The sequence below is a fragment of the Euprymna scolopes genome, chromosome 23, assembly GCF_053919585.1.
Source record: "Euprymna scolopes isolate OS-2025 chromosome 23, ASM5391958v1, whole genome shotgun sequence".
Lineage (NCBI taxonomy): Eukaryota > Metazoa > Mollusca > Cephalopoda > Sepiida > Sepiolidae > Euprymna > Euprymna scolopes.
Window position 1 is genome coordinate 91,567,997 of NC_136504.1, and position 12,981 is coordinate 91,580,977.

At 33.8% G+C, this 12,981-nt stretch overlaps 1 protein-coding gene across 1 annotated transcript in view; it reads right to left on the reverse strand.

The window, feature by feature from the left end:
* LOC145246050 (atrial natriuretic peptide receptor 1-like) overlaps nucleotides 1-12,981 on the reverse strand; it is a 1,007,513-nt gene that overhangs the window by 827,386 nt on the left and 167,146 nt on the right. The window contains exon 2 of the mRNA XM_080107893.1: nucleotides 4,842-4,953. Within this exon, the coding sequence (XP_079964019.1) occupies nucleotides 4,842-4,953 (112 nt within the window). The remainder of the gene's footprint in view (nucleotides 1-4,841; nucleotides 4,954-12,981) is intronic.

Below are 12,981 nucleotides of genomic sequence, written 5' to 3' on the forward strand. Positions count from 1 at the left end.
AAATGATGGAGAAAACTAATAATCTCAGTGCAGATTACAAATAACTTTATCTGCCTGTGTCACGAATGTATAAAGTAAGCTTGAAATTAAAAAATATATATATTATAATAACGTTAATTCTATTGAAATAAAACTATAAAGAAAACTCAGCAAGCGTTTCCGTTGTATCCATTATTAAAAGTTTTATTCGTTTCAGTTACAAAAACGCAACAATCAACGCCCACTAGACAGGAAACGGCGACGAGAAGAGACAACATACGTGTAAAATTCTACACACACACACACACATATATATATATAAGAATAAAAATAACGTAAATATATATATATATATACTCGGGGTTTTTTATTCAAAAGTAATGGACTAATGAATTCAACGAGGTTGTTAGATAGTGCTCAATAAAAAGATCTGATAATACTTGTTTATTGTTATATAAACATGGTCACATCCTGCTGCTACAAATAGCCACTTGTTTCAATCAAACAACAGATATCATCAGGCAGCGACTTGACTATTCAAAAGTCCAATGAATAACCTATTCATTGAAACTATTATTCATTGAACTTTTGAATAGTCAAGTCGCTGCCTGATGATATCTGTTGTTTGATTGAAACAAGTGGCTATTTGTAGCAGCAGGATGTGACCATGTTTATATAACAATAAACAAATATATATATATATATATATATAAGAATTAAAAAATAACGTAAATATATATATATAATACTTTTACTCAGTTTATAAATGGAAATATTACACTCGACAATATTACATGAATGACAAATACATATTGCCAGGATAGATAAATTATTTGTTAGTTTATAAGGCTATTTTAATTGTATTTGTACAGATTAATCTTTACTTTTTCAGAGACAGTGATCTTTTTATTCTTAAAAAACACAATGCATTACTGCTAATCATAATCAACAATGACATGTACTTGTGAATAAAAAAACGTAAATATGTATTGGAAAGAATTATGTAAATTACTTTATTAGAACCAAAAGGTAGATATTTGGTAGGACTTATATAACATGCACGCATATTGTTTTGAAAACGGTCGAGTTAAATACCACGCGGATAAATGTTACTTTTTCATGTTTTTTTAGAAGCTATTCAAGGACTTTGTGCCATCTGATTTTTTTTTTTTTTATAAAGCTGGAACTTTTGAAATGAGTGAGCGAAGCATAAGCGGTCAAATGATTTCTTGCTCGTATTATTTGGTTTTACATTTGTTGCGGATTTCGCGTGGCAACACTCGTAAGGTCACGTTATGCTGACGCGGGTGGATAAAGGTACCACGTGATTTTAAATACGCGATGCTTTCTTTACGGAATTAAAAACGGGATAAGAAAACAATGACCCTTAAACCCAGGAAAGGAAATAAAACTGCCATTGGAGGATTCGTCAATTTTCTTGTTTGACTTTCACTTATTATATTGCATGCAATCATTTTTATTTGGTTTTCGAAACTCGAACGATTAATATTGTCGTGTGCATTATTTTTCTATGTTAATGCCTTGTTTTATATCTTCTTAGAACTCTTGATCTGAGCATGTTTTATTTCCTTTTCATTTTTTTATATAAACTTTTTATTCAATATAAAATATTGTTTCTTCATTTGGAAACTATGTGCTTGAATGTAGCTGTGATTGAAAAATATTATGAAAACCAAATAAGTTCTAGTTTTATAGCAATTATGCTCAATTAGTTATCCAATCACTAAACAATATCGTAATAATTAAGGTATGTTTTGTAGCATTTTTGATCGTATTGTAAGGTAAATATTTATCTGCTAAGATCAATTGAAACATTAAGCGCGCAGATGGAGTTGTTGAAATCAGTTAAACTACTACGCATGCTAATTTGTTAAAATCCGTTAAAACAATATGCAGGCAAATTTTCTCTGCTTAAGTCATTTAAATGATAAAGCGAGCTTATTAATCTGTTAAAATTAGTTAAAACATTATGCATGAAAAAAAAATGATGTGTTAAAATCAGTTAAAACATTAAGCAAAGCAAATATTTTCTCAAAATCAGTTAAAACCTTATGCACAAAAAATTTATGTGTTAACACTAGTTAAAACATTAAGCACGTAAATACTTCGTTAAAATCAGTTAAAATAGTCTAATTTTTCTGTTAAAGTTACTAAGCACACAAATGTAGCTGTATACCTCAGTTGAAACGTTAGATTGGCACACTTATCAGTTTAAGTCAGTTAAAACATTTTGGTTGATGGGAATGAATAGGCGAAGCGGTATGTTGATGGGTTATTAAAGAACTTTAATTAAATTGATATTTTTACTTATTAAACCAAATTGAGGTAATAATAATTCAATAAGTTTCCAGGCTTTTTTGTATGGGTAATTTTATTGATAGTACACACATGAAACTCTAGTCTCCTTCGAAGTAATCTCCTCCGACTGCAATGAGCGTGTTGTACCGTTCCAACAACTTCACGAAGGCCCCATGGAAGTCCTCTTGTGTCAGCATGCCAATGACCCTCGTCACAGCCTCTTTCACTTCAGTTGTCTTATAACGACAGTCTCTGATCTAAGGGCATAACGAAGTCACAGGGAGCAAAACTTGGACAAAAGGAAGAGTGAGATACTCTCTTGATGTCCATCTTGGTCAAGTAGTCTGTGACAAGGATGAAGTTCTGGACTGGTGCATTCGCGCAATTATTCAGTTCCGATTCGTAAGTTCCTCACAATAATTATTTGTACAGTTTCTACACTGATATCAAACAATGAACTTATCGTTTGGATAGGCACGCGACGGTCTTTATCAATGTTATTCTTTATTTGGCCAATCAACTCAGGTGTTCTGACTTCCTTACTCCTCCCACATTTCTTATTATTTCACAAAACCCCCTGCCTTCTTTGGATCTCTTATGCCACTCAGAAACTTGCTTCATGCAAGATGGTTCAAAAGCAGTCATGTTGGCTTGAATTAGGTATAAATGAATAAGTAAATTAAATGCGTTTTACGGCTATTGTTTGTGAACAAATTTAACATCGATGATTTGATATGGAGTGTACCTGTGTGTAACATAAGTGAATAAAAATCTGGCAAAGATATGAGGATAAAAATAGAATTCAATCAAATCAAACCAAATAAAAGTTTTTGGTTATTACTAAACTATCCGTGACCCGTTTAGTCAGTATATTTTAAAGCTATCTATGGAATAGTGAGTATATTAATTATGACAAATTACGAGTATAACGATGGCCACCACTTTAACCATAAAGAATTAAATTGCTTAATACCTGGAGACTACTTATTTAAATGCAATAGTCGTTTTCAGCATAGTTTTAGAAGGAAAATGTTAAGGTGGAAACAAAGTAAGAAATTACTATAATCCTCTATTTTTATGTTTACTTTAAACAGTTACATTATATAGTATTGGTCATCCGAACCTAAGAATTTGTGTAGCGTGACTTCCGCCAAATGGCTTTGTAAATAAAGAAGTGCGACTCTAACGAAAGCACTTACCACAAGTCCAAGGCTTTGTTTTTGTAATGTTAAATGTTTTGCGTTGGTTTTAGCCTCTGAACTTGTAAGCATAAAAAAAATAAATTTAAAATTTTTTTAACTGCTATAAAAATGAAAGAAAATATTTTTCTTTTAACTGTTTGAGAACGATTCCAACTTGCAATGGAAAATATGAACAAAATTCGTTAAATACTGATGAAAAAAAAAGCAAAAAGGATTTAGTTTTGTTTTTATTTGCTAAATATCCAAATAAAAACAAAAATAAATCTTTTTTGCTTTTTCGATTAAAAAAATCCTTCATGGCCTTGTTTTCATGTTATACGCATGCGCAGAATTTTTCAAACCGGATAGAAGCAAGCAAACTGATCTGGGTTTTATAATTATATAGATTGAAACAGTTTCGCAGATAAGTAATTAAATTTTTATTCTACTGAAAAGCAACAAGTACACTTACTAATGTGGAAGACAGTGACATTTTTATGTAAGTGTTATCTACCAATGAACGTAACATGCGACCGCAGCCGGGATTGAACTTATTCCACGAGTTTTTAGTGAAATTAAAATCTTGTCGTTAGCTAAATAATTGATGCTTAGCTAGGGACATCAAGGGTATGTTTATCGTGACGCCATCACAAGATAGGTTACTTACCACGGCTTAAAAGAGGTCCTTCTTCTTTTGAGAGAAAGATAGACCGCGCTAGTTTCCCCTTGTACATACAGCGCATCGCCTTCCCAAATGGTCACCCATCTGGTACTTGCTAGGCTCGACGTTGCTTAACTTTGGCGATCTGGCGAGAACCGGTGTCTCAACATGATTGTGCCGTATTAATAAACTGATCCATGCACAATAAATATTAGAAGATAAAGCCGTATGGCTTTGCTGTTCCCACTCGTTTATATATATATATATATATATATATATATATATATATATATTTTATATATATATATATATATATATATATATATATATATATGCATGATGTTCATTTCAGTTTATATAATTATTAGTTTCCTCTTTCTTTTATATTCATATAGCGTACTTTAACGAAACAATTACATCACCACCGAGCTTCAAAGTTTCTTTCTTTAAGTTTTTAATGGTGCTGGGTGTATTCCTGCTTGTATTTGAATACACTTATTGTTTATCACGTGAGTGTGTATATATATATATATATATATATATATATATATATATATATAATTATGCATAAGCAAAAAAATCGTATTTACTGTTGAAACATATCGACAAAGGTTTACTGAAGCAATAGTAATGATAAAAATCTGCACTATTCATGTTCGTGTGGAAAACATAAGTGAAATGAATAGTTAAGAAAGTCTTACCTGCTAAAGAGGTCAATATTAAGGAAGACGTATTCTCCATTGTTGAAATTTAATTCCTCGGCTTTGATCATGATGTCTCTCACGGAATCGGGGTCAGCACACAAGACAACCACTGTAAAATAAAATATAAACGCTCTTTTAGCAGAGTCCGATGCCAAACCGATAACTGACTACGTATTATTCTGGGTAATGTTTTGGTAAGCCGAGCTTTAGCGTACTCCTATAAAACAGTACTCCCTCTTTCTATATATAAAACCCAATCTGTGCATAGTTGCGTGTTCTATGTACTTAGAACCCTTAGAAAATCTTAATAAAACCTGACTGTTCATAATAATTAAAAATTCATCAACTCTCCAAATCACAAAATGCACTCTAAGGGAACTATAATGATATGGCTTTTTTAAAACCTCAAGGATATCTTAGTTATATTTAATTTAAATAATAGGTATAAAAATTATATGCTGAAGTCAGTCAAAATAATTGTAATTTCTAAAGTACCTCCATAAGCTAAGGAAGCTATCGAGATCAAATCCCCTTTAAAAATTAAAATATCTCATCATTAGATGTAACATATTTTTTACCTCGCGATACATACAGCGCCTCGCCTTCCCAAATGGTCACCCATCTGGTACTTGCTAGGCTTAACGTTGCTTAACTTCAGCGATCATGCGAGAGCCGGTGTGTCAACATGATTGTGCCGTATTAATAAACTGATCCATGCACAAAAAATACTAGAATAAAATCATATGTATTAAATTTTCTAATAATTACAGGTAAATAATCCCACATTTTTACGTTAGTTTTTATGTACTAAATATCTCAATGCCCCTAGTACTTACTGACCCATATCCTTTTTCTGTTATACTCAACATGTAACCGAAACTTATCAAAAGCTGTTCAACACGGTAAGATTAGTTTTATTGGTCTGAAGCGGGACAATCGTAGGATCAAAAGTAACCTTATTAAAGCTCCAAATATGTACACCTGTTTGTTGCGAGAATTTTAAAATCTATTTAATGGCTTTATTGAAAAATTATCAGATTGAAACATCGTGGGGGCAGTTTCGATTCTAATTGAAAAAATATATGACTAATTAAAAATATATACGAAATATTAGAAAATATTTTTGTTTTTCTAGCATAAGCGAAAAATTATTGCAGCGTATACTTTCTCTTTTTGACTAGCGAGGGGTACCCGGCGTTGCCCGGGTGTTTGTAGGTGTGTGTGTGGAAACTCTGGGGGTGGGGGGTAAAAAAAGTAAGTATGAGGATCGAACCCGAACCCTTGAGGCAAAGTTAACCATTGCCCCAACGCGAGATGCTAACGGAAACACGTTTGAATTTATTTAATTACTTGGATTTGGCAGATGCCCGTTTTAATGAGTTAATGAGGTCAAGTTTGACTGCGGGATAGTATTTTCCCAAGATGTTATAGGAAAAAAGACTAACCCACATGCGGCGAGCGACGAATGTTGAATATTTATCTTCCCGAAATCGAGCAAATTAAATAGGCAGGCGAGCTTCTTTGTTAACTGTGAGATATTAAGATTTATATGTGATATAAAAAGTTTTTAAAAGTTGTGAACCGACCGACCGCTTCTCTGAAAAATGCCTTTTGTAGAAATACAGAAAAAGCGAACATATATACATTCATACATACATACGTTTTCGCTTTTATATTTATAGATTACATTCTACTTTTACGCATGTATATTTGTTAGTAGTTTCAGAAGGTTTCTATGAACCGTTTTTAAATGGAATAATAGATAGCCTATGCGAAATTCCCAATATCTACAAATAAATTCGGCTGAGTGTAGCATCATTTTGCGAAAGAAATAATCTTTAAGCCTTAAATCGAAGTAATTTCCCGGGCAGATAAGAAGGAAGAAACGAAAACTAAACCAGATTGGAAGCGCTATTTCAAATTTGATTCCAGAATGGAATTGTAGCAAGGCAACAAAAAGGACATTGCCGAATTACGTTGGACATCCGCTGAAAAAAGGAAAAAAGAAATGTGGAAATAATCCAGAAATACTGAAAATCAGTTGTTAGACTTTAAGGAAAAAAAAAACAAATATGTTGTTAAGAAATAAACAGAAAACACAGATGAAAAAGCAAGCGTTAAAGAGGCTATACTGGTAATTGAAAACCGAATATAAGCCAAAAGTAAACACATTATTGAATAGCACTTAGCTGAATGTAAATATATCCCTAAATGGTAGCTTCCTTCAGTCTTGACAGTCTATGAATACACACTGTAGATATGCGTAAGTGTAGAATTTTTTCTGGCAAAAGTTGCGCAATCACCAACCATACATCTCCTGAATCGATGTTGTTAAATATCTGTGGTAAGTGGGAGTTCAAAAAGACTGAAAACAATACCGAGTTGACCTGGAAGTACATGCCTCAAGGTTTTACTTCGCTGATTTGACGAGAACTGGTGTAGCAATGTGATTATTAGGGCTATAGCAACACCGTATTCTTTTCATTGTTTTGACTCTCGAGTGTATATTTGTTGATATCTTATATGCTTTTACACAGAGCGATGTGGTTCTCGGTTGATTAATTGTGTCTAACTGTGTCCGATATATAATCGAGAGTCAAAACAATGCTAAGTGTAGTCTGTTGTCATAGCCCTAGTGATTACGTCGTATATGTCTCGTAAATACAAATATACAAACACACGTCTATTATAAAACACAAACGCCTATCTTGTGATTTAATTTTGTTTCGTATTATTATTTTCAATGTTTGATTGTCTTATTTGCACAATCATAAATACAAATTCTTTAATGAATACTGCGACTCGCACTTCTACAACTTTTACTTATACAGATTTGCCGTCTTCACTCTCATTATCAAACATCTAGAAATATCATCTGTTGATTGAGGTAACCTCAACATATCTAAAACTTTTATTGAGATTGTCGGACTGACTTTCTCGTCGTGGTATGTCCTAGTGACATATGGCTGAGTGGTCCTAGACGTTGTATCAAAGTTTACAGTTACCCAAAGGTGCTGAGTTCAATCCTGAACGAAGGCAGTGAAAAGTAACATTCAAAACAGAGAATCAGCAACTATGTCCTAGAGCCTAGCTTGAGTCCGAACACGGTACCCCCGTAATAATAATAATATAGTGTTGGGTTCGAGACTCTTAACCAACAGTTCCCCAGTTCGATACAAAACACCTGATGAAGGCCGGAGGAAAAAAACGGCCGAAACGTTGTGACTATAACAACCAAGATGAGGAAGTCAGTCCGACAATCTCAATAAATGAAAACACCTCATCTAAAAAATACAGACAATTACTATATCAAAAGTTGTTGAACACGGTAAGATTAGTTTTATTGGTTTGAAGCGAGAAAATCGTGGGACCAAAAGTAATAAACGAAATGTACAATTGGTCATCGTCTTTGCTACCTGCCTGATCTCTTTTTGCCCTGATAACCAATACGCAAATGACAGAAATAAAGGGAATTCAATACCTTTAATGTGAGACATTTATGCTCCTTAAAATTACAATTAAAACTGAGAAATCTTTAAAAATTGTCAGGCAGAAGAGTAAAATTAATCAGAAAACATGAATAGGAATCTGAATTTGAACTCCGCCGGATTCTAATGGTAGTTTAAGCATTTCGGCAGACGCATACAAATGTTTTACAAGCAAAAGCTTGAAGAATTTTGGGAGGAAACGCCAAGTTAATAGTTTCCTATCAAATATACACCGCACCTACAACTTGAAAATATTATGTGCCAGTGTACTTAACATATTTTACAGATGTTATATTTTAACTGAAAATAAACAGATTAAGATTCATATGCCGTTCAAAGACCGTATCTAGATTACAAGAATATAAGTAAAAGTTAGTAAAATTCTACAACGTGGATTTTCAATTAGATAATTACTTTGGTGGGACTGGAGTTGTCAAAGTAAATAAAAATATTTCCAGGCAGATCATTTCGTGGTAAAACACATCTTTCTACTTACTGTCCAAGTAAGTTTACATTTAAAAAAACCACACCAGACTTTTATACTAACACTAATAATAAAATCTGTTATATGATATTTCAGCTAATGTGTTCCAGTAATCACCAAATCAATATGGTTGTCTTGTAAAGCCAAGAAGGTACACTTTCCCTTGTTTTGATTTTTTTTCCTTTGAGAAGGAGTTAGTTTATTACTAATACGTTTGGACGTCCTTATAGTGGAACGACGACTTGTTTGCTTAGGCATATTATATAGATCTAAATTCTCTTCAAAATAGTTTGCTTTTTAAATACAAATTTACGGCTCTTCTGACACACCTTCTTGCATGAGGATACATAATTTAAAACTGTTAATACACTAATGATTTTTTACGAGAAAGCGCATATTTATGGTATGATCATATAACGAAAACACCAAATTCTTTGAGTCAAAATTAATATTCTCTTTATCTGTTAATAATTCTATAAACTATTCTATCCTTACTTTTGTTTGACAAGTTGAAAGAAAATTAGTTGTAAGCAGCTTTTGATATTCTGCTATGGTAATTACTGGTTTAGATAATTCTGATGAGCTTGGAATTAGTGCTGGTACAATTATTTTAGCAGGGATCACACTACGCTGTTTTGTATGTCTAGAAATTACATTGAGATTTTCTAAACACACATGAAACAGATTGCTCTCCTAAGTCAACGTAGATATTTTTTCTTCCTAAATGAAACCTTACAAATTGTGAATTATAACTGCACATAGTATTATTTCAGTGTACAAATCAACAAAGTCATGCATGAATTAGACAAAATGCCGAAGTCAAATTTCTCTCTTAAGATGTAAAGCAGTTCTTTTTCAGCCATTGTTACATTTGTTCTCGTATCTGGAAGTAGCATCTAGAATCTTATCAAAGTACCAGAAATGGAAACATAAGAGCGTGCAGTAGTTATTACAAATAGCGGGATCCAATATTCCTGAACGCAGCATAATTAAAAAAGGAAACGTGATGGGTACATTTGTAGCAACTCAGTCTTAGATAGAAAAAGAAATATCAATGTGCTTGTCAATATTTGTGACTTTTGCCAAACTATGATATACTTTAGTAGTGAAACTACAAAAGGTTTATTTTATGCAAATGTTACAGATTTGCAATTTTTTTCTCTTGATATGGAGGATGAAGAAAGATATTGTGAAGTAGTCAAATAGAACTGTGACACTAAGAACTTATGCTTGTTGTCTTCCTGTCCTATGTACGCATTCATGGCACCCCCGATAACCAATAAATTATGTTTGGGGATTGTGCGCACTGAGAGTTCATCGTAGAAATTCAGGATCACTTGCTTGTCACTGACGTTGGTAGGGCTGTAGCAACAAATCACAGTAGTAGCAGGATTACCACTGAAGGTAGCAAGAATTATCCTTTGTGTTATCTTCTCAGCACTTTTCAATGATTTCAATGCTCGAGGGCTAAGCAGAAGTCCTACTCCCCCAATGGTACTATTTGTCGAATTTTCCCTGCTGACGCTGATACTAGTGTCCAGCTGTTACCAATCTCATAGTACTTTATGTCCATATCGTTGTGGAAGAGACGGTGCTCTTGAATACACACAATATCGATATCGTGTTCTTAGGATAAAGCAACAAGTTCTGATATTTGAGATGTGGGCTGAAGTGTCCGTACTCTAAAGGTGGATATTTTGATGGTATGTCTACATTTTCCTAGCCTAGGTTTTGGTATTGTAGTAAACTTCTCGATAGCTTTGGCCAGTGCCGGCACACAAAGTCGCAACCCTTGGTTTCCCGTGTGGCAGTCAATGCGGTATGGAATTCTGGTTTGATTTAGTCATATTGAATCTTTCGATAGCTCGGATAATATCACTTCTGTGAGCTACGTCTACAAGCGAATCGCAGTAGTTTCTCTATTAAACGAGTTGAACCTGACCGTAGATCTCTTAATGATTCTTCTGTCCAGCGTCTTTTGTGCCCTGCTATTGACTGATTCTTTAGTTCTTCCGCCAAGGCGCATAACTTTCCTGCTGCTCCCCATGACGTCACCAGGGCCCATTAGCCAGTTCAGACCCTACATCAGTCTTCCGTCATGAGTGGTCCTACATGATTACTGTAGACTATATCCTCGTTCTGCCACGATTTAGGTCTGAAGTGAGTGCTTCTCTCATCCGACGGTATAGCCTGTTGAGCTAATCCTATACTGTTGTAACTTCCGCACGAGCTATGACGTAAAGTTGACATTTGCGAAGATTCAAATACTTTTTAATCACGAAGATCGGTATGCTCTTCGCAGCAGTTTTGAAGTAAAAAGAAATCCTTTACTCACATGAGATGATTCTGCCCAATTAACAATAAATTAAAAATATTATATATAAATCACTACATAACTATGGAGATATTATAACGAGTATAATTAATAAAGGCGGATTCAATATTATTAAACCTATAACCCGCTAAAAGTTGACTCGTTTGTCCACTACTCATAAACTCTCATTCGGTCAAATCTGACGACCTGAGAAGAAACGTGATTTAAAAATCTATTAAATACACATGTTAATCATTTACAAACGTAGGCAGAACAGTTTTGCAAAAATAAAGACAAATAACATTAATATATAAATACTGTAATAATAGTATAGAGCCTAAAGTAAAAAATGATTAACAGACGACTGCCATACTCAACAAAATACGAAATAAAAACGTACGTTCGTTAATATAAATAAATAAAAACTTCATTGTACGTTTAAAAAACGTTATTTGGACCTTTCGTGACGTAATAAGTCGTCGTTAACTTTTAACGCGTTAGCTTTTCTCACCTGTTTTTCCTCTTTCGTTACAGGTTTGAGCCTGCCTAGTACGTTTTCTTTTTTGCGGTGGCATTTTCTGCTATTTTGATTGAAAGAAAAGTTCGTTTATCTTTCCTTAGGGATGGGGATTGCCAGTATTCTTAGAATACCAAATACCAGCTTTCTCCAACCGAACAACGATAGGTATCATCTCTAGTATATATATATATATATATATATATATATATATATATATATATATACTAGGCACAGCAATGGGTACCAAAATGGCCCCGACATATGCCACCCTTACACTCGCCTTCCTAGAAGAGACCCTTTATGAAAGGATAGAGCAAAAGTACGGGCACAATATAAAAACACTCTTCATAAAATCATAATATCAAAGAACTCCACACTTTGCTACAAAATCTACACCCAAAAATAAACTTCACTCTAGAACAAAGCCCCACAGAACTACCTTTCCTAGACATCCTAGTAACAATAAAAAACAACAACATAATCACAGACATCTACCACAAACCCACTGACACTCAACAATGCCTCCACTTAAAAAGCCATCATCCTAAAACCTGTCTAAAATCACTACCCTACTCCCTAGCACGTAGAGTCTGCACCATAGTAACAGACAGACACCTCCGTTAAACTAGACTGATTGAACTACAAATAACACTGCGGAAAAGAGGATACCCACTACCACTAATACAGAAAGGTATTGAACTGGTTGAAAAAATTCCAATAGACCAACTAAGACCCCCAAAAGAACACAACAAAGAAGAAAGTCTAGCATACGTCTCTACACACAACACAAACAACCCAGCACTATTCACACAGATAAAAAAACTTATCCTCATCAATCAGAACGACAAACTAAGCAACATACTTTAAACAACAAAAATAATAAAAAGCAAACGCCAACCCAAAAACTTAAAACACATCCTAACTTCCTCCAAACTCGTCCCACATACTACAAAAGGAGTTACAAAATGCAAGAAACCGCGATGTGGAGTATGTGACATAATAATAGAAGGTAACACATACACATTCAAAAACCCAGCACAAACATTAAAAAAAAAAGGATCTAAATTGCACCTCCAGAAATGTAGTATATGCACTAAGATGCACAACATGCAACAAATCCGACATAGGCGTCACCAAAAATTTCAGCAATAGAGTGGCCTTACATAAGAGCAACATCAAAATTGCAGATAACAGACACCTGTATGTTTCAAAACACGTACACACATGCAGTGGAAACAGCTTCAAAATAATGCCAATCTTCCAAACAAACAATTATTTTTATTTACTTACACAGGAAAAAAACTTCATCACCAAATTCACTCCTGAACTGA